The sequence below is a fragment of the Eschrichtius robustus genome, chromosome 3 (genome assembly GCF_028021215.1).
Source record: "Eschrichtius robustus isolate mEscRob2 chromosome 3, mEscRob2.pri, whole genome shotgun sequence".
Taxonomy (NCBI): Eukaryota; Metazoa; Chordata; class Mammalia; order Artiodactyla; family Eschrichtiidae; genus Eschrichtius; species Eschrichtius robustus.
This window is the reverse complement of record NC_090826.1, coordinates 115,048,220-115,070,321: the sequence shown is the minus strand read 5'-3', so window position 1 is coordinate 115,070,321 and position 22,102 is coordinate 115,048,220. Positions and strand designations below refer to the sequence as shown.

The 22,102-nt window shown below is 38.8% G+C and overlaps 1 protein-coding gene across 1 annotated transcript; it reads left to right on the top strand.

Moving 5' to 3' along the window:
• Positions 1–1,506: 1,506 nt before the first annotated feature.
• Positions 1,507–21,009, top strand: FCRL3 (Fc receptor like 3). The gene is made up of 13 exons (XM_068538268.1): positions 1,507–1,576; positions 2,504–2,746; positions 3,308–3,562; positions 3,799–4,083; positions 4,892–5,179; positions 5,491–5,766; positions 11,688–11,966; positions 12,342–12,461; positions 17,942–17,969; positions 18,852–18,964; positions 19,178–19,246; positions 20,739–20,770; positions 20,866–21,009. The coding sequence occupies exons 1-13, from the start codon at positions 1,507–1,509 to the stop codon at positions 21,007–21,009; spliced, it is 2,202 nt and encodes a 733-aa protein (XP_068394369.1).
• The last annotated feature ends 1,093 nt before the right edge of the window (positions 21,010–22,102 follow it).

Here is a 22,102-nt window from a genome sequence, read left to right as displayed (position 1 = left end):
AAAGATGTTAAAAAAAAAAGAATATATGAAACATTATGCTGGGACTCTATAAAGCCATGGATATTATATCATGATTATATGTTTAAGTAGCTGAAAGTCATTTGTAGTCTTAATATGCATGGATGATATAATAAAGGACATGATGAACATGGGCCTTAAACCAAAAAAATAATAATAATAATTGGGAGATCCAAGAACCAGGAGAGACTCACCCAAATTTGTCTAAACTCGTGGAAGAGGCAAATGGGCACAAGAGGCCCTTGCTGGTACCAAAGCTCCTGATCCTCAGGCAAAGGAGTGAAGTCTGCTCTGGGTCCCTTTGTGGTCACCAAAACTATTGACTGAAAGAAAACTGCACAATGTGAAATCTGAGTTAAGTTTTATTTGGGGAAATTACTGAAGACTATAGCCCAGAAGACAGCCTCTCAGGTAGATCTGAGGAACTGCTCTGAAGAGGTAAGGGAGGAGCCAAGATATATACAAACTTTTTGCTGGAAAAACATGTAGTCAAGCATCAAAAGATTACCGCTAATCACAAAGAGGAGAAATCTCAACGATTTTAGTGTTTTTCTCTGTATGGGATGATGCAAGAATCTGGGGTCATTTGAAACTTTCCCGTAGATATGCATCTTAACTATCTAAGGGCCAATATATCCAAAGCACAGAATGTTTCCTGTCTTTCTTCATCCTGAATTCCTCAGAGTACACTGTCTATGGGCAACTACAATGGCTAATAGCTTGATCATTGTAGAGCTGGAATGGCAGGCAACACTTTTTTTCTTTACACAAGAGATGAAGAATGAGCAGAGCTGGGTCCCAGGAAAACCAAAGCCAACAGAGCAAACCCTTGATTCTTCAACCATTTCTTTTTCATCTCATAAGAAGCTTGGATGTTTCTTTCCACCAAACCCCTTCAAAATCCCTCACATAAACAATTATTTTCAAAATTCAAGTGAGTAAGGGAAGATCTACTGAGAAATATGACCCCCTTTCCTGAGACTTTAAGCCAGTATTTAACCAGAGATTGAAAGAGTAAGAGGAACCGTACCCAAGTAATGAGGGGAGGAGAAACCATTTCTCCAAGCCCTTTTCTGTCTCTGCATGGCTGAGTTCAGGCTAGGGAAGAGAGGGGGGAAGGAACTATGAAGCTGTTAAGTATTAAATAGCAAAGAGAAGAGTCAGGATTGTGGATACAAGTCATTCATGTTTATACAATAAATTATAGGCTATTCTTTTTTGTTTCTTTGTTTGGGGACTATGGGTATCATAGAATGGGGGCAAAGAAATGGGAAGGAAAAGCCAAAGAAGTGGTTGTGGCTGGGTTGTTGGAACATTTCTCAGTTTGTGTAAGTGAAAAGGTTTGAAAAACATTGCTCTGTGCTAACCTTTAAATCTTGGCTCCCTCACAGCTCCTGGAAGAGATCAAGCAGGTCAGTTTTCCCTTTTCTCTGTTCCTCCTGGTCTCTGGGCATTGGTCCTCCCAGCCAGCACTGCCTGTATCCATAAATGAGGCCTGTGGTGATGTGCCAACATCAGTGGTATTGCTACTCTGAGGTCACACCTGTTGCATTAGTGGGTGAGCAGACCCTCCTCTGACTTCTCCAGTCTTCAGTTCTTTCCCTATTACCGAATGCCACAGTGTAGAGGGGAAGGAAATATTTGCAGAAGGAAAGGCAGAGGCAGGAGGCTGATATTGAGAGAAACTCAGATCTGATCTCCTCTATTCCCTAAGACCCCTCCCTCTGTATGTCCAAGCTGGTGCCACTATCAAAGAACATAGAAATATCTCCTATTCATAGCAGAAAATGCTATAGCCAAATCTTTATACATCTCCAAAAGAAGCTCATGTCACTGCACTGTTTCAATTTCTGGTCCCATTGGTTAGTTGCAATTATACATGCAAATATGATTATGCAAGCAGTCCATGCCTCTTTGTTCAAATTTTTTGTATCCTGTATCAATGACTGATTATGGTCACCTTAGGCGGAGAGTAGAAAAATGTTGCCTTCCCCATAGACTCTCAAATTAAGCAAAGTTTAAAAGAATTGTAAGTGAAACAAATCTTGTTCATTAAATATTAATAACCAAGTAGGTACTGGTTTTTCAGAATCTAGAAACTGCTTCTGAGGTATATACATCCCACGCTGACTTTTACCTTGACAGGAATGTATAGGACAAGAGCATTTCAGAATCAGCCCACCTTCAGAGGCCCTCACGGTGTTTGCCCAACTACGAATCATGTCTCCTGAACTTTTCTGAGCCCATACCAGGAACCTGAGACCTATCCCCCATGACACCTACCCGCCCACTGCTACTAGGCAAAAAATGACAAAGAACAGATTCTGTCCCAGGCAGTTTCCCAAGTTGTGTCTGCTCCATTTCCAACCCTGGTCCTAATAGGAATTAGCCCAGAAAAACTCCTAGTTGCAGCTGGGCCCTTCCTTATGCTCCACCCACCTCTCATTCACCTTTACCTGCCTTCATCTTTCCATTTCCTATTCAGGAGTAACTCCAAAAGCTTTTCTTCTCCTCAATCCTCCATGGTCCACAAACTTCAAAAACGACAGAGTGACTCTCACATGCAGGGATTCCCTTTCTCCAGCCCAAGGAGACATATCTTGGTATTATAATGATCATTTGTTGGATAATAAATTTGAAGAGATCCAAATACACAAGACTGGATATTACAAATGCAAGACTCGAAGATCTTCTCCCAGCAACCCCGTACATGTGGATTTTTTATCTGGTGAGGAAAGAAAGGAGGGAGTCTCTGAAATTAAACCACTGGGCAGCATGTCTAAGGGCTAGGCTAATGCAGGGAGCCTAGGCAGGGCTGTAAACAGGCATGGGGATATTTGATGTATTGACCCCAGTGGGGAAAATAAGGAGATAGGGCAGCAACAGGATGCTGCCTTGTCCATCCTCTCCATCCAGAGAAGTATTGGTAAGTCAGAAGTCACCAGGAAAAAGGGACTTGGGTCTGAAGAAAGATATGGTATAAAACTTCTCTTTTAACAATATGTATGGGGATTTCTTAAGGATATTTTCTGGAAATTAGTTCATTATCCTAGGACAAGGGAGAACTGGGTTTTGGGATCATGTGGAAATGTTGATGGAGGACATTTGCAGGTATGTATAGGATTGCAGCTCTTTCTTCATGGGCAGAAATGAGAGTTTGAAGAAAGAAGCATCATTGGTGTCAGTCTATCTCTTGTAAAAATAAAATACAGTGTGTGTGTGTGTGTGTGAAAAAAAAAAAAAAGGAACATCAGGAAATAAACTGATTGCCTTCCTCCACTCTTTGCAGACAAACTGATCATCCAGGCTCCACACCCTGTCTTTGAAGGAGATGATGTTACTCTGAGATGCCAAGGGAGAGAAGAAACAAGTGAAACAGTTTTATACAAAAATGAAAAAAAAATTAGTAAGAGTTCTAAATCAACGTTCACACTAAATTCAGTCTCCAGGGACAATGACAAATATTATTGTACTACTTCTCAGAAAAATTTTTGGGGAATTACAAAGAAAGAAACTTCAAAACCTCTAACAATTCAAGTTCAAGGTAATGGCTGCCCTCCTGTGGGTAATAGGACTTGGCAGGGAAACTGTGTGAGGATTTAGGGAGGGGCTCATCAGTGGGGATTTCATGAAAAGCCTCCAGTCATGGGAGGGAGATGGGAAGTGGTTCCACCTGCTTGGGTCTCTGTGTTCTGATAGCTGGTGCTGAAAGCACACTTGCATCTTTCCAGGATCCCTGAGCCCCACTACCCTGGGGACTGTGTTTGTTCTTCTCTCTAGAGCTGTTTCCCCATCCTGTGCTGACAGCCAGACCCTCCCAGCCCATAGAGGGGAGACCGGTGACCCTGAAATGTGAGACTTGGCTCCCTCCACAGCGGTCATACATTCAGCTTCAATTCTGCTTCTTCAGAGAAGACCAGGCCTTGGGATCAGGCTGGAGCAGCTCCCCAGAGCTCAAGTTACCTACCATATGGAGTGAAGACTCAGGGTCTTACTGGTGCCAGGCAGAGACAGTGACTCACCTTGTCAGGAAAAGAAGCTTGAGATCCCAGATACGTGTGCAGAGTGAGTGTCTGTGGGGCTGCACTTCCAGAGGCAGAGGCGGGGAGAGGAGAGCAGAGCAATGACATTTCCTGCTCCCTAGGACAGTGAACATAACAGAGAGGAGATTTCAGCTGTCCTGATATCCTTCTCTCTTCAGGTTCAACACTGGCCTAATGTCCCTAGAACATTCTCTTCCATCTAACTCAGTTAATAACAGTTATTGATCAGTTACTGGGTCCCCAACCCTGTGGGGGGTTACAGAGCCATAGAGGATATGTTCTCTCAAGAGTCAACAGATAACTAGAAGCACAGAGACCACATGCAGTCTTTAGAGGTCCCTATGCTGCTTCCGTTTGTTGACCTAAACATACTCTAGAATAAAACTGGCAGATAAACATGAACTGGAATAATCAGAAAAGGATGTGGGAAGATTGAGGTGAGACTGGAGAAGAGTCTTGAAGGATAGGAAAGGGGTTTGTATTTCAGGATAGAAGTAATATTCTCAGGGTTCACTCTTATTTTGTGATCCATTGGTGCACCAAAGATTCCTTAGATATAAATGTAAATAAAATGTGACTGCAGTCAGCATTAGGTTTAAGAAGGTCAGAAAACTAGTCCCCACATTCCCCAAGGATAGGAACTGTTGTATGTGGTGAGAGGGGTGTTGCTGCCCTTATAATAACATACACAATTAATTCCCTATTGCCCACTTTGGACCCCTGCTTATTGTACCTGCTGCTATTGGCTTGTTTGTGGTAGAACCGGCCTTCTCCTTGACCCTGAAGTTTCTGCCATGAGAACCCTCATATGTCATCTTGTGTCCTCCCAGGAGTCCCTGTGTCTGATGTAAATCTAGAGATCCAGCCCCCCGAGGGGCAGCTGATTGAAGGAGAAAATCTGCTCCTTATCTGCTCAGTAGCCAAGGGTACAGGGGCTGTCACATTCTCCTGGCACAGAGAGGGCACAGTGAGAAGTTTGGGAACAAAGACCCAACGTTCCTTGTCGGCAGAGCTGCAGATACTCACTGTGAAGGAGTGTGACGCTGGGAGATACTACTGTGCAGCTGACAACATTCACGGCCCTATCCTCAGTAAACTGATTAGAGTCACACTGAGAAGTAAGTTCCCGATTCCTTCTATTCAGCCTCGGTTCACAAGCCAGGGTTTAGGTTTTCTATCAGCCATGAGGCTCTTTGGAAGAAGGCAAAGGAACAGAGTTGTGAAGATTTAGAAGCCAACCAAGGAATGGCAAAGATGACAAAAGTTGAAGGTATCTTACTTGTGGAGAGGACCGTAGTGATGAAAACAAAATTATCCAGGATTGCTCTTCATGGTTCAAGAGATATATCTATATTTAAGTTTCTTGAGTGGGGTTATGAGTCTGTCACAGCATCAGAGACCCCCTCTGACAGTCTACTATCTCTCTCAGTTCCAGTGTCTCGCCCTGTCCTCACCCTCAGGGCTCCCGGGGCCCAGGCTGTGGTGGGGGACATGATGGAGCTTTACTGTGAGGCCCGGAGAGGCTCTCCCCCGATCCTGTACCGATTTTATCATGAGGATGTCAGCCTGGGGAGCAGCTCAGTTCCGTCTGGAAGAGCGTTCTTCAACCTCTCTCTGACTGCAGAACATTCTGGAAACTACTCCTGTGAGGCTGACAATGGCCTGGGGGTCCAGCTCAGTGACAGAGTGACTCTCAGTGTCACAGGTGAGTAGCGATGCCTGCAGCAATTACAGCCCAGAACAGACTTTGTCTTCTCTTTTGGGCTATTTGCTGGTGTGACATTCCAGCAGACTCCCCACTTTTTCTTCCTCTACCTGAGAGTCCGGGGATTCTTTCTTCTGACTATACATTCAGGAACTTAGGCCATTCCTAATGGTTTTTCTGCATTTATCAAGATGAGCATATGATTTTTATTTTTTATTTTATTGACGTGATGTATCATGTTGATTGATTTGCAAATGTTGAACTACTCTTGCATACATGGAGTAAATCCCACGTGGTAATGGTGTATGATCCTTTTAAAGTACTGTTGTATTTGGTTTGTTAATATTCTGTTGAGGATTTTTGCACCTATGTTGTCTGAGACATTGGCCTGTAAGTTTCTTCTTTTGTGTTGTCTTTGGTTTTGGTATCAGGGTGATGTTGGCCTTGTAAAATAAGTTAGGAAGTATTCCCTTCTCTTCAGGTTTTTTGAATATTTTGAGAAAGGTAGGATTTACAGCACCTTTGACTGTTTGGTAGAATTCACCTGTGAAGTCATCTGGTCCTGTGCTTTTATTCTTGGGAGGCTTTCGATTTCTACTTCAGTCTCTTTCCTAGTGATTGGTCATTCAGATTTTATTTTTTTATGATTCAGTCTCGGAAGGTTGTGTGATTCTAAGAATTTGTCCATTTTTTCTAGGTTGCTCAATTTGTTGGCATATAACTGTTCACAATATTCTTGTATAATCCTTTGTATTTCTGGGCATTCATTGTTATAGCTCCTCTTTCGTTTCTGATTTTATTTATCAGAGCTTTCTCTCATTTTTCTTAGTGAAGCTAGCTAAAGGTTTGGTAACTTTGTCTATCTTTTAAAAGAACCAGGTCTTAGTTTTTATCAATATTTTCTATTTTCTTTTTAGTGTATATTTCATTTCTCTTTGAATCTTTATCATTTCCTTCCTCCTACTGACTTTTGGCTTCATTTGTTCTTCTTTCTCTAGTTCCTTTATGTGCAAAGTTAAATTTTGGTGTGTCATATTTTCATTTTCATTTGTCTTCAGGTATTTTTTCAATTCACCTTTGAGTTCCTGTTTGACCCCATAGTTGTTTAGCAGCTTGTTGTTTAGTCTCCACATATTTGTAATTTTCCAGCTTTCTTCTTGTGGTTGATCTCTAGTTTCATACCACTGTGATCAGGGAAGATGGTTGAAATGATTTCAATCTTCTTAAATTCACTGAGACTTGTTTTGTGTTCCAACATATGGTCTATTCTTAAGAAAGTTTCATGAGCACTTAAGAAGTATGTGTATTGTACTGCATTTGGATAGAATGTTCTGTATAAATTTATCAAGTCCATCTGGTCTAATGTTTCTTTTAAGGCTGCTGTTTCCTTGTTGACTTTCTTTCTGTATGATCTATCCATTAATAGTGGGGTGTTACAGTTCCCTACTATTATTGTGTTGCTGTCAACTTCTCCCTTTAGGTCTGCTAATAATTGCTTTGTATATTTTGGTGCTCCTATGTTATGTGCATATATATTTATCACCGTTACATCTTCTTAATGAATTGTCCCCTTTATCATAATTAATGTCCATTTTTGTCCTTTGTTATCTTTTTTGGCTTGAGGTCTATTTTTTCTGATATGAGCATGGCTATACCCACTTTTTTTTTTTTTTTTGGCTGCCATATGCATGGAATATCATCTTCCATCCTTTCACTGTGAGCCTATGTTTGTCTTTAAAGGTAATGTGAGTTTCTTGGAGGCAGCATAGAGTTAGGTCTTATTTTTTACTTCATCTAGCCACTCTTTGTCTTTTGATTGGTGAATTCAACCCATTTACATTTAAGGTGATTATTGATAAAGGAGAATTTAGTATTGCCATTTTACCTTTCATTTTCAGGTTGCTCTATATCTCCATTTCCCCCCCCCCCCTTAAGTTTCTGCCTGCCATTTTGGTTTTGTGGTTTTCTATGATATTTTTCTCGGTTTCCCTTTTTTCATGTTTTGTGTCTCTGTTCTAGATTTATATTTTGTGGTTACACTGAGGTTTGCATAAGACCACTCCTGGATAAAATAGTCCGTTTTCTGCTGATAGAATCTTATCTTCATTTACCTATATGGGTTCCATCCTTTTCTTCTTCCCCTTTTATGTTTTTATTGTCTCAAATTATCTCTTCTTGTGTTGTGAGTTTTTTACCAAATTGAAGTAGCTATAGTTATTTTTCTGCTTCCCCCCCTTTTACCTTTATACTATAATAAAGTGTTTAAAACCTATTCTGATAAAGAGCTGCAATTTTCTGATTCTGTCTATTTATCACTTTCCTCAAAGTTTTGTGTACTTTTGCCTTTTTGTTTTTTGTAGAAGAGCTTCTTTCAACATTTCTTGTAAGCAGAACCAGTGTTGATGTATTCCCTCAGCTTTCATTCATATGGAAAGGTCTTTGTTTCTCCTTCATATCTGAATAATAACTTTGCTGGAAAAAGTATTCTTGGGTGACACTTTTTATCTTTCAGTATTTTGAGAATGTCATTCCATACCCTCTTGTCCTGTAGAGTTTCTGTTGAGAAACCTGATGATAGGCTCATGGGGATTCTTTTGTAGGTTACCATCCTTTTTTCCCCAGGCTGCCTTAAAATTCTTTCTTTGTGATTGACTTTTGACAATTTTAACATAATATGTCTTGTAAAAGGTCTTTTTGCATTGAAGTAATTAAGTGTTCTCTTAGCTTCACGGATTTGTATATCCAGTTTCTTTCCTAGGTTTGGGAAGTTCTCAGCTATTATTTATTTAAATATACTCTCTGTTCCCCTCTCCCTGTTTTCTCCTGGGACACCCCTTATACTAATGTTGCCTTTCCTAAAAGAGTCAGATAGCTCTTGGAGAATTCCCTCATTTTTAAATTATCTTATTTATCTCTCCTCTTATACTTGTATCATGTCTAGATTTCTATCTTGAGATTGCTAATTCTCTCTTTCATATAGTCTGATCTATTTCTAGTGCTTTCCAAGGCATCCTTCTCAACATTTATTCAGTTCTTCAATTCCAGAATTCCTGTTTGGCTCTTTTTTAGAGTTTTAATATCTCTGGTAAAGTATTTCTTCTGTTCATTAATTTTATTTCTGAGCTCATTAATCTGACTTTCTGAGTTTTCTTCTAGCTTGTTGAGTTTCTGCATGACAACTATTTTGAATTCTTTCTCAGTTAGATCACAATATTTCATGACTGTAAGTTTGGTTTGTGGAGAATTGCCAGTTTCTTTTTGTGGTACAGTGTTACTGTGATTCTTCATGGTACTTGATGTGTGGTTTCTCTGCTGGTGCACTTGATGTAGTGACAGTTAGAAATCAGGGGCCTTTCTTTTGTTTTCCAGTAGGTGGTGATATGGAATAAGTTTTTGGTTTCTCTTACCTAAGCTGTCTCTGGCTATGTTTGAGAGTAGTCACTTTCCATCCTCCCCTGTCTCTATAAGAAGTGTGGATCTATTAACACTTCCTGTGCCTCCGGGGTTACTGTTGCTTTGCTCCTGAAGTGTTGCTGTTATCACCACCTAGTGCCCTAGGATGGTGGGCTGTTCTCTCATGTCTGGGATCCCTTGAGTCATAGGCTCCACCAATGCAGGGAAAGCAAGGGGCTAGGGTGGGAACCAGGGTCAGGCTGGCACCTCTACCCTTTCTGGTGTCATAAGGTTTGTGGACTCTGCTGCTGTGGGTTGAGGGGCAGGGGCTGGCATCATGGGGCACTCATTAAAAAAAAATGAGTAAAGGACTTCAATAGACATTTCTCCAAAGAAGATATATAAATGGCTATTAGATACATGAAAAAAATGCTCAACATCACTCATTATTAGGGAAATGCAAACCAAAACTACAATCAAATAGCACCTCTTACTCATTAGGATGGGTACTATAAAAATAATGGAAAATAACAAGTGTTGGCTAAGATGTGGAGAAATTGGAATCCTTGTGTAATGTTGGTAGGAATGTAAAATGATGAAATCATTATTGAGAACACTATGGAGGCTCCTCGGAAAATTAAAAATAGAACTACCATATGATACAGAAATTCCACTTCTGGATGTACATCCCCCAACACTGAAAATATATTCTCAAAAAGATATTTGTACATGTGTGTACAGAGCAACATTATTCATAATAGCTAAAACGTGGAAACAACCCAATCCATTTATCTGTTGATAACCCAATATCCATTATCAACAGATAAATGGATAAGCAAAGTGTGGTATGCACATAATATGAAATATTACTCAGACTTAAAAAGAAAGAAAATTCTGCTACATGCTACAACCTGGATGAATCTTGAGGTCATTATGCTAAGTGAAACAAACCAGTCAGAAAAAGACAAATACTGTATGATCCCACTTATATAAGATGTTTAGGTTAGTCAAAATCATAGAAACAGAAAGTAGCCTGCTGCTTGTCAGGGGATGGGGAAATGGAGTATAGGGAGTTATTGTTTAACGGGTATAGAGTTTCAGTTTTACAAGGTAAAAAGTTATGGAGATGGATGGTGGTGTTGTTTTCACAATGTTATGAAAGTATTTAATACCACTTAACTGTACACTTAAAAAGTTTATGATGGAAAATGTTAAGTTATGTGTATTTTACAGCAATAAAAATTGGATAAAAATATATGAGGTGGTGACATGTGTGGAAAGGCACACTGACATGTGCAAAGAATGTATAAAGCCTTACCCCTGAGACCCTTAGCATTTGGCGCAGGTCACTATATATTGCAAAGGATGTACAGAAGGGCAAAACTCAAGCTGTTTAAATTTAGCAGGAATCCTACATTTCCAAAAACAAGGCTTGGTATTTCTACCCAGGTGAGGCAGCTGGTGCCATCTGTCTTGCAGCCAGCAGATGGCGCATTTTTGAGTTGAATTATTCCCATTCAACGGATTGTCTCCGTGCTCCCTCCCCTTTAGCCTATCTCAGATGCAAAGCAAAGCTTAAGATCCTTACCAAACCTCTCTTGCCAATGAAGCACACAGCTTATATCTAAAGCACTGCACACAGATTGCCTCATCCAGGTTCCCTCACAACTTAGCAGAATCAGCAGTCTCACAGTTCACATTTCACATTAATTAATTATTGATTAATAATTCCATATATTAATTAAAAACATAATGATTTTCTGTTTTTCCTGGCTGTTCTATTTCTATAATCACAAAGTAAAATGGAAATCATGTTGTTATTGCTGTATCTGGATATTTTGGGGCCAATCTGGATCAATTTGGTCATCCACTCATTCATGAATTATTGATGAACTATTACATGGCAGGGCAAAGTTCCAGCAGCCGGAAATATAAAATTGAACAAACAGATAAGTCCTCATTCTTATGAAACTTACATTCTATTGGAGGAATCAGATATACAACAATTATAGATGATAGATAGATAAATAAGAGAGAGATACATAGATACACAGATTGATAGATGTTAGTGCTAATGCTATGCAGAAAAATAAAGCAAGGTAACTGGGTAAAAGGTAATGAGGTCCTACTTCAGATAGGTGTGGAAGTCTAGGTTTACAGCTAAGTCTCAGGAGTCAATCAATGACATGGAGAAACAAACCTTGCTTTTAGTTACTATTTCTATCAGTAATAGTAGCTAACATTTATCGAGCATTTTACATACATGATTCTTATTACCATAGCTTGTGATATAATTATTATTAGTTCCATTTTACAAAGGAATAAACTGAGACTTGGAGCTAGTAAAAAGTTTTTAAAACATCAAGATCACAGGGCTAATAAAGGGCAGAGATGGGATTTAAACTCAGGTTTTCCTGAATCCCAGGTCTATGTTCCTACTACTAAACTAAACTAAATATTTCCTTTATTAACTTATCTTGTACACACACTTAATTAAAACTGCTCATGAACTATGTTGCTTCCCTCAGTTCCAGTGTCTCATCCTGTCTTCACCTTCCACCCTGCTGGGGCCCAGGCTATGGTGGGAGATGTGTTAGAGCTTCGCTGTGAGGCCCAGAGAGGCTCTCCCCCTATCCTGTACTGGTTTTATCACAAGAATGTCACCCTGGGGAGCATCTCGGCCCCCTTTGGAGGAGGAACATCCTTCAACCTCAGTCTGATGGCAGAGCATTCTGGGAACTTCTTTTGTGGGGCTGACAATGGCCTGGGGATCCAGCGCAGTGAGATGGTGACACTCAGCATCACAGGTGGGTTGGTGGTACCTGGGCTATAGGTTACATTTATAATCAATAAAATATTTCTCCAGTAGACTGTAGAAATTCTCCCAGTGTCAAAGAGTTATTAACATGAAACCAAGGCTTGTGGCTTCTGGAGACTGGTACTGATTTCATGGGGGTAGGGGAGGGGGAGGGAAAAGGAATAAATTTTAACGTTAGATTCTGGCAATCACTCTCATGTGCTATTATTTTGAAAATTACAAATTATACTGTAAATGATTCAAATTGAGAAATCAGAACCTAGCAAAAACCTGTCCTAATATATCGCTAGCCCCCACCTACATGTTTTTTGTCTAGATAAAAAAATATTTGGCCCTGAACTCAGGTATAGCTCTCTTCACTTAGGGCCTTCCAGTAACAAAATAACGCTTATCACGGAGGGGGTCACTGCAGGGCTGCTAAGCATCCTTGGCCTTGCCGCTACTGCTGCTCTGGTGTGTTACTTCAGGACCCAAAGGAATTCAGGTGAGTGACTATATCTTACCCTTTGATGTTGTGACTTTTGCCATTGCTATAATAACTTGGACTTGTGTAGTACATCCTATAAATGTCAATTATTCCTTTCCAAGTACTAAGCCCTCAGTTCTAATCACTGCCACTCTGTGGCAGTGACAAAAATGTAGAACAAATTTCTTAATGATGTTACTACTCCATGTGTTTAATTTGAGATTTAAATCAGAGAACAGAGTTTTGCTTCCATTTAAAAATTAGAAAGTTAAGTATTTACTGTTCCAACCCCAGTTCAAAGCTTACTGAAAACAAAAAGAAGGAAAAACAAAGTCCTCCACTTGTAACAACCACAAAAATAGACAATAGCTATAAGTACCAACCATAAACTCTGAGATATATTTGAAAAGCATCTAAAGACAGTGATATTTATTAGTAGATAAAACTAATAGATATTCTGAGAATGAAATTAAAATGTCAATTTCTGATTGTTTGTTGCTAGTATACAGAAATTCTGTTGATTTTTGTACATTGATCTCATATCCTGCAACCTTACTAAACACACTTATTAGTTCTAGTATTAGTTTTGTAGATTCCATCAGATTTTTCTACATAGATGATCAAGTCATCTGTGAATAAAGATAATTTTACTCCTTCCTTTCCAATCTGGATTCCTTTTTTTCTTTTTCTTGCCTTAATGGACTGGCTAGAGCCTCCTGTAAAATGTTGAATAGAAGTGTTGAGAATAGACATACTTGTCTTGTTCTTGAACTTAAAGGGGGAAAAGTATTTGGACTTTCACCACTGCATATGATAATATTAGCTGTGGATTTCTTGTAGCTGCTGTTTATTAGGCTGAAGAACTCCCTACTTATTGTAATTTGCTGGCAGTTTTTACAGAAAAAAATGACAAATGCTTTTTCTACATTGATTGAGATGATCATATGATTTTATTTTCTAGTCTAGTGATACAGATTTTGGATTTTGAATGTTGAACTGGCTTTGCATTTCTGGGGTCAACCTCACTTGCTTATACTTTTTGAATTTGATTTGCTAAAATGTTTAAGAACGTTTGCACCTATGTTCATAAGGGATATTGATTTGGTAGTTTTATTTTCTTGTCATTTCTTTTTCTGGCTTGATGTCTAGGTAATACCCACTTAGTTATCACTTCCAGAATTCTTCATTCCTTTTTGTATATACATACATCCATGTGGTATCATTCTCTCTCTGCTTGAAGGACTTCTTTTTAACATTTCTTGTAGTATGGGTTTGTTTGTGAACTTGATTGATAGTGTTGCTGAAGCCTTCTATATCCTTACTGATTTTCTTTTTACTTGATCTATCAGTTATTGAGAGAAGGGTATTGAAATCTTCAACTATATTTGTAGATGTTTCCATTTCTTCTTGCAATTCTATCACACGTGCTTCATGTATTTTGAAACTCTATTATTAGGTGCACAAATATTTATCATTGTTATGTGTTTTTGAAGAAATTACCACATTATCCTTATGACCTTTTTATTCCTGTAGCATCATTTACTCTGAAATATTCTTTGATATTAATATATTAATATAAATAATGTTAGCATGACATTTCTTTTTTCTACCCTTTTACTTTTAACTTATTTGTGTCTCTATATTTAAAGTGTATTTTTATAGATAGCATATAGTTAACTTGGATTTTTTATCTAATATGGCAGTCTCTACCCTGTAATTTTAAAAATTTAAACCATTTACATTAATGTGATTATTGATAGGGTTAGGTCCCTAAATCTATTATTTTGCTATTTGTTTTCTATTTGTCTCATCTGTTCTTTGTTTTCCGTTTCCTTTTCTTTCTACCCTCTTTTGGACAACTTGAGTATTTTTTATGATTCCATTTTATTTCCTTTTTTGGTTTATTATCTATATAACTCATTGCTTTGTTATTTTAGTGGTTGTTTTAGAGTGTATGGTATACATATCTAACTTATCACAGTCTACTTACAAGTGACATTATATCACTTCATGTATAGCATAAGAATCTTACCATTGTGTACTCCATTTCTCCCCTGCCTGTTACATAGTTATTAATTTTGTAAACAATTATCTTTTAAAGAAGCTTACATATAATTTTAAAATATTATACATTTACTCATAAAGTTACCACTTCCAACGTTCTTCATTCCTTTTTGTATATCCATATGTACCATATCCAATGATCTGGTATCATTTCCTTTCCACCTAAAAGATTTCTTTTAGCATTTCTTGTAGTATGGGTCTGCTGGTGATGAATTATTTCAGCTTCTGTATGTCTGTAAAAGTCTCTGTTTTGCATTCATTTGTGAAATATATTTTTACTGGCATAGAATTCTGGGTTGAAAAATTTTTTTTCTTTCAATATTTTAAAGATGTTGCTGTACTGTCTTCCTGTGTGCATGATTTCTAACAAGAAATCTGCCATCATCCTTGTCTTTTTCTTATGTGATTTCTTTTATTTTTCTCTCTGAATGTTTTTTCGTGGATCAGAAATCTTTGAATGCATGGACTGTTTTATTCAGTGCTTTGGGTGCTTATAAGGTTTCAAGACTTAATATCTGGAATTACTAATCCTTTACTTTCTGTCTTTCTTTGTGGTGTAACATGAACTCTCTTTTTCTGTCAGACCAAATGCTTCTGTTTTCCTTTTTCAGGGCTCATATTGAAATCAAGCAAATAAACAAATAACTGAGTCTCAATTTAATGAAGACCTTACATACTTTCCTTAATGATAGTGGTTAAGCATTGTCTTCTGACTTCCACTTTCAGGTCAATCAATGAGCATCCATCCTTCCTCTTCTTTGTACAAAAAAATGGCATCATCATTTTACGACTGATATTTAAAGCTACTTAATAGTTTCTTAAATAATATTACATATACAATTATGTGTGTAGCACTAACCCTGATAGTACTCATCATAAAATCTGTCATTCATTTAGAGTCCATTATATGTAATTTTTAAAAAATATTTATTTATTTATTTTTGGCTGTGTTGGGTCTTCGTTTCTGTGCGAGGGCTTCCTCTAGTTGCGGCAAGTGGGGGCCACTCTTCATCGCGGTGCGCGTGTCTCTCATTATCGTGGCCTCTCTTGTTGCGGAGCACAGGCTCCAGACGCGCAGGCTCAGTAGTTGTGGCTCACGGGCCCAGTTGCTCCACGGCATGTGGGATCTTCCCAGACCAGGGCTCAAACCCGTGACCCCTGCATTGGCAGGCAGATTCCCAACCACTGCGCCACCAGGGAAGCCCCTATATGCAATTTTATAGTGTCTAATTCTCTCAGTTTTTCAGTATGTACATTTCAATTCAATTCAACCAATATCATTATAACCATGTTAAAGATGAAGAAATGAAGGTTTGGGGAAGTTAGCAACCTTTCCAAATTCATGTGTATCTACTAAGAGTCAGAGTTAGGGCTTAACTGGGGTCTCCCTAGCCCTTGAGTCCAAATTCTCTCCATTACATCTTGGTGACTTGTAAAAGGCTGGTTGTACCTCCTACTTTAAAAGTTACTTTTCTATCTCATTGCCTATCTGGATGTCATTTATTAATCAGTAACATACTAGAAGTGCAGACATTAGAACCTCAGTATTGTAGTTGATAATATTCAAAAAACAGGTTACTCAGTCAGTACAACACCAAATAACACAAGGGAAGGAAAGATTACCAATCATTATTTTATGTGATCCATGAGGGCAGAAACCCAGGAGATTCTGTCCTCTAGATCTAAGGGAAATGTGTTTTTAAATAGCAAACTCAACGAAGGAATTCTGACAGTGTCAATCAGAGGGTCTCTGCCTTTCACATCTCAAAATCTTGTCTACTGTACTTCCCTCATAGCAAAGTCTTCCTTCTCATTATTGACCAGTCTTCTCAGGGAAGAGCTCAGCCCTTTCAAATTCATCTAAAAGTGAAGGACTCTGCTCCTTAAGCCTGAGTGTTTCCTCCAAGTTACCTAAGGGAATGATTTATTTATTGACTCTATAACTGCTTGGAATTAAATTCCAGTAATGTAACTCTCCAAACTCCAGTCTCTTTAGCTGTATAATGGTCATAATAATAGTATATACCTTTTAGGTGCTATGAGACAATCTATGTAAACTGCTTAGCACAGTGCCTGGCCCATATATCTTTAGTGAATACTAGCTTATATTATAAATAGCCACCTTCTGGGTCTGTTTTCCTTTATGCAGATGAAGAGATAATCTGACTCTTAGATGCATCCTGGGACTTAGTTAACCTGCTTACAAGTAAGGATATTAGTTGTTGATTGATGTGGTTACAATGGCCCTGAGGAGAGAGATACAGGCCAGGATCACTCTTACACACCTCTAGTTTAACTCAGGACACCTGGTTCCCAAAGACGGGGTGTGTGGGCATTAATCAGTCATTTTCCATGAGAGGTAAGGCTGAATATGTTTACTTTGGGAAAAAACTTGTGTTCTCTAAGACCAGTGAGACAGATATAGAGCCACAGATAAGTAGGCAAAGGGCAGAGATGGGAAACTGGGAGGAGGCTGTACTGGGCAGGCCAGAAAGATTTCAATAGTTTTGTGTTGATGGAAAGCTGGCATATTTTCAAGGCTGATGGAGTAGGCTTCCAAATTAGGTTTACATGTAGTCACCTACTAAAAAATTGTCAACTTGTTTTTCTTTTAGTCCTCATAGTACATAGTTTAATTTGTTCAGTTGTTTAACAAATCTTTACTAAATATTTTCAACCTTCTAGGCACTGGAAATAGAAAAATAATTAAGACAAGTTTTGCACGCTCAAGTAACACACCTTTTCACTAAGGAGAGAGTTAGAGGCAAACACAGAAATAAATAATTAAAATACAATATAGTAATTTTAATATTGCAGGGTTCTATGTGCAAGGATATAGGTCACTTAATCCAGCCTGTTGGCATCAGGGAAAGCTCTGGAGGAGAAAAGATGAATTGGTATTAGCCAGGTGAAAGCGAAGGAAAGAAGGAGCATGGAGAAAACAATATGCACCCAATGTTGTTGAAATGGATTTGCAAGGTCACAGATAAAGAAAGGTCTGAGCTTATTCTAGTAGTCCTATTGAGTCATACTTGTGTAACAAGTATTAATTTTAACCCCCCTCTAGGCCTCAGTTTCCTTGTCTCTACCTCATAGGGCTGCAGTGAGAAGAGAGAAGTGGGAGTACGGGAAGCACTTGATCTAGAGTTAAATATTAAGTTGTCTCTCTTCTGCTATGTGGTCACAACTACTTAGAGTTCATGCTGCTATTACTGATTGAATGATTGAGAATAAGTGTGATTCTGTGCAAATGTCTCTCCAGACCCCACCTTCCTTATCTATAACATGACATAAGGGGTGGAGCCGGATGTTCTCAAAGATTTGCCATAGCTGAAATCTAGGCTAAATTTGATTTCTGGGAAAGGATATTCTAACATAGAGCACATTGTCCACAGAGATCACTTATCATCAATGTTCCTTTTTTCGTTTTTCAGGAGGACTTTCCACCACGGGAACACCTAGGTGAGGTCTCTGCTTCTTGTGCTGTCAGCATTTTCATTTTATTTATGCTCACAAGATAGAACATGGAGTTGTGTACATTAAAAAAATATTTTACTCATTTCCTGTTAAAAATTGCAAATTCTTATGAAATAAAAAAATGTGATTAAGAAGGCCAGTTTCGATCATAGTTGTGAATAATACTCACTTATACCTACTTATACACAGAATTAATGTTATTTACTATCCATGGTTAATTTATCTCTTTCCTTAAGTGTGCGCCAGTAGAGAATTGATCACTGATTTCTTAATGATATCATTTTTCATAAGGTTACATTTATTCACTCCCTTATCGCTCACTTCCCCACTCATACACTCATTCAGGAAACGATTATTGAATGCTGGCAATGTTCAACTCACAATATTAACTGCAGAAGGAAATGAAATTGGAAAAAAATACTTTTCCTGAAGAGCCTTCATAGTATTTTACAGGAAAGGTAGATCATTGTAATATGAGGTAGAAAACTGAAAGGAACCTAAAAAAAAGACAAAGGTCAACTTCTGTGGAATGCAGAAGACTTGTGTATCTATGTTGAAACATTTAAACTTTTGAAAGTAATAAAAAATAGGCAAACACAAGTGTTTACTCTATCAAAGGGACCTTGAACTATGTAGCCTTTGTCCTCTGACCTTGCCTCAGCTGGCCTTCTCTGTAATGCTGCCCTGGCTCTGTCTTGTGCCATACTTCTGACGTTTTCTCAAAAGAGCCATGAAGACTCTTAGAGCAGCAGCCATGATATTTTCACATGAACCATGCTGAGCTCTTCCTGGATATTGATTTTCCTGAGATTCTATATAATCCACAAATACTTTTCTCGTTTTTATCTCTCTCCCCTTCTGTCACAGTTACAGTCCCAGGGAGTTTAGGGAACCTTCTAGAACCTCCAACACAGACCCCCAAGAGCCCAGTTACTCTGAACCACCAGACCCAATGGAACTGCAGCCAGTGTACAGCAATGGTGAGAACTTCCTAAGGAACAGAGGGCTCCAGGGATGAACCAGGGAGGGAAGAGAGATTGAGCAACAGTCCATGGCTCAGTCATATTCAATATAAAAATGTCATTTCTCGCACTATATCAAGGTTAGAAGGTGGTTATAAACTTGGTGACTGGGAAGAAGAGTTTATAGTGTGAGCTCTTGACTACAGCCAACTGTGATCTATTCTTTTGCAGTGGATCTTGGTGAGAACAACCTGGTTTATTCCCAGATCTGGAGCATCCAAGATAAAAAAGAAAATTCAGGTGAGACACAAGTAGAGGTAAGGTGGCAGTGTTTTATCAAATCCAGCAAGGGGTTTTTGATCAAAGAGTCATCTCAATATGAATCCAACATGAGAGGCATTAACTGCTCCTCTTATATTACCAATCCTATAATCACATCCATTCCCTCTTACCTGTCTACACTGCTACCATTACCCCATAAACTCTTTAAGGACAGACACCTTATTTCTTTGCTAATATATCAGTAGCATATAGTGTTATGCTTAGAAAACGATAGGCCCCCTCAAATTTTTTTTAATGAATGAATGAACATAATTGCTAAATTAAGCCTCTAATTATCTAATGTGTAGACAATTGTAATTCTCTTAACTGGTCTCTTTATTTCTAATCTCATTCTCCTTCCAACCTTCTAAGTACCTGTTTCCAGCGTGATCCCTCTGAGATGCAGAGTTGATCATATCATTGTCTAGGTTAGCTGCCCTCAGTGATTCTCCATTTTAAGGCATGACCCTTGCCTCCCCCTGTGATTTTGTCCCTCCTCTAAGCTCTGCCTTATGTCCTTACTTTAGCCATATTGAACTCTTAGCATTTCCTTGATCAAACTGGGTTGTTTTGTGCTTTGGTGCTCGTGCTTCTTATTTGTCTTGTAATGTTCTTGCCTCTAGTTTGTCTGTGACCCTTGCTCACATTTCAAGAAATAATTCAGTTACCATCGTGAAACTCAATAATTCCTACCAGCCCTCCCTATCTCCTGACCTGAGAGGAACTGATTACCCTTTGTGGCAACAGCATAGTTTAATATGTATTTTTATCTTGGTGCTCATAATACTTGTTGCATTTGTTTCCATGTCTATTTCTCTATTCCTCTCCTTAAAAGTGATAAGATTCTTAATTGTATGGACTGAGTTTATGTCATTTTTGCCTCTTTATAGCTTACCAATGCTTAATAGAAGGTCATTGTTCACTGAATGCTTGTTGGCTGAATAACTAAATGAAAGAGATCCAAAGAATCCCTTGGAAGAATAGGAGAAATACACACACTGAATTTTCTCAATGTTAGCACTGCATATCTTTGCCTTACTGGGCATTTTCTGTTTGGCCTTAGAATACCAAGTCCCTATTGGAGCTGCCTCCTCCAATTTCTCTGTGCAAAGTGAAGTGAATCATATTTACTTCCTTCTCCCAGATGATCAGTGTAGCCATAGAGGCCCTAAATAGCGGTAGGGAGGTGGAAATAACAGAGTTGCTCAGCTGGGGTTGTGATGAGCAGTGGAAAAAGAAAGATATTTTCAGGAAAGTCATTCTGGGCATTTTATGGGCAGAGGAAAGGCTTTATTGTTTGTGTGAGGATGAGATTCTTGGTCTGTGAGGGCTTGGAAGAATTCAGCAGAGGAGACAGTTAGGAAATGAGTCAGCAGAGGAAAGATTGGTTTGGAATGCACTGTGAGTAGGTTGTAAGTTACAATGTATTACCCACAGTTTAATACTTTTCTTTCCTCTTCCCATCCAACAGCAAATTCACCAAAGAAACACTGGGAGGATAAGGTGGGTCATATTTTCTGGCTTGCTTTCCCCTCTGCTCTTCCTCACCTACATTTAGGTACTTACTATTTGTGTTTTGCTTTTTTTTTTTCCACTAGGAGCCTGCAGTCATCTATTCAGAGTTGAAGAAGGCACATCTAGATGATTCTGCAGGGCTGGCCATCAATCAAGACAGGGACTTTGAAGATGCTGCAGAAAACTATGAGAATGTCCCACGTGCATTTTCAGCCATAGACCACTAGCTCCGTACCCATAGTGGCTCACAGAGACCCTGAGAAGCAGCCTATGTCATTATCTCTGTTATCTCCAGCCATGCTACCTCTTTCCCTCCAGGGCTCAGCATCCCAAGAGGCTGGGCTATTGGGGACATCAGGCTGGGTGAAAGTTCTGCCAACTTCCTCTGTGCCTGAGTCTGTTTGTTCTCTAGGAACATAGTGAGCAGCATTTGAGTATATTCTGCATTCTTTTCACAGTAGAGACACGTGTGAAGGCAGGGCAGTTGGGTCTTCAGCTCCCAGGGTTGTTGATGAGAAGGGAGAAACGGTCTAGCCAGGATCACAAGGATGCCATTGTGACCGGTTGATCTAAGTGGGATCAAAATCTTTTAACGTACTATCTCTACATAAACAGTTTGTTTTAAACATCTTGTTTCCATTTTTGTGTGGTTGATTGTGGCATTGCTGATGTTCTGTTGTACATGCTTTGTTCCAGCTACCAAATTGGAAACAACAAAAAGCTATGTTCTATCCACATATATACTATTTCTTCATGAAATATATATCAGTATTAAGATTTTTTCAAATAACACATTCTATTTAATGGGAGAGAGCTTCCAAACTGTCTGATTAGATAGTATAATGGACTGAATTGTATTCTCTCAAAATTCAATCTGACTGTACTTGGAGATAGGACCTTTAAGGAGATAATTACGGTTAAATGAGGTCATAAGGGTGGCCCCTAATTGAATTGGACTGGTGTCTTTCTAAGAAGAAGAGGAGACACCAGAGCCCTCTCTATATTTCTTCATGCACACAGAAGAAAGGCCTTGTGAAGACACAGCAAGACAGATATCTGCAAAGCCAGAAGGTGGCAGGAAGAGAGGTCTCACCAGGAGCCAACTCTGCCAGCACCTTGATCTTGGACTTCTAGAACTGTGAGAAAATAGATATCTGATATTTAAGCTATCTAGTCTGTGGTATTTTGTTATGGCAGCCAGCGCAGACTAACACAAATTTATACATAGATACATAGATGATAAATGATTGATGATGATGATGATGATAGATAAATAGACAGATAAAGATAGATGCAGGTATATGACACACACACACATAC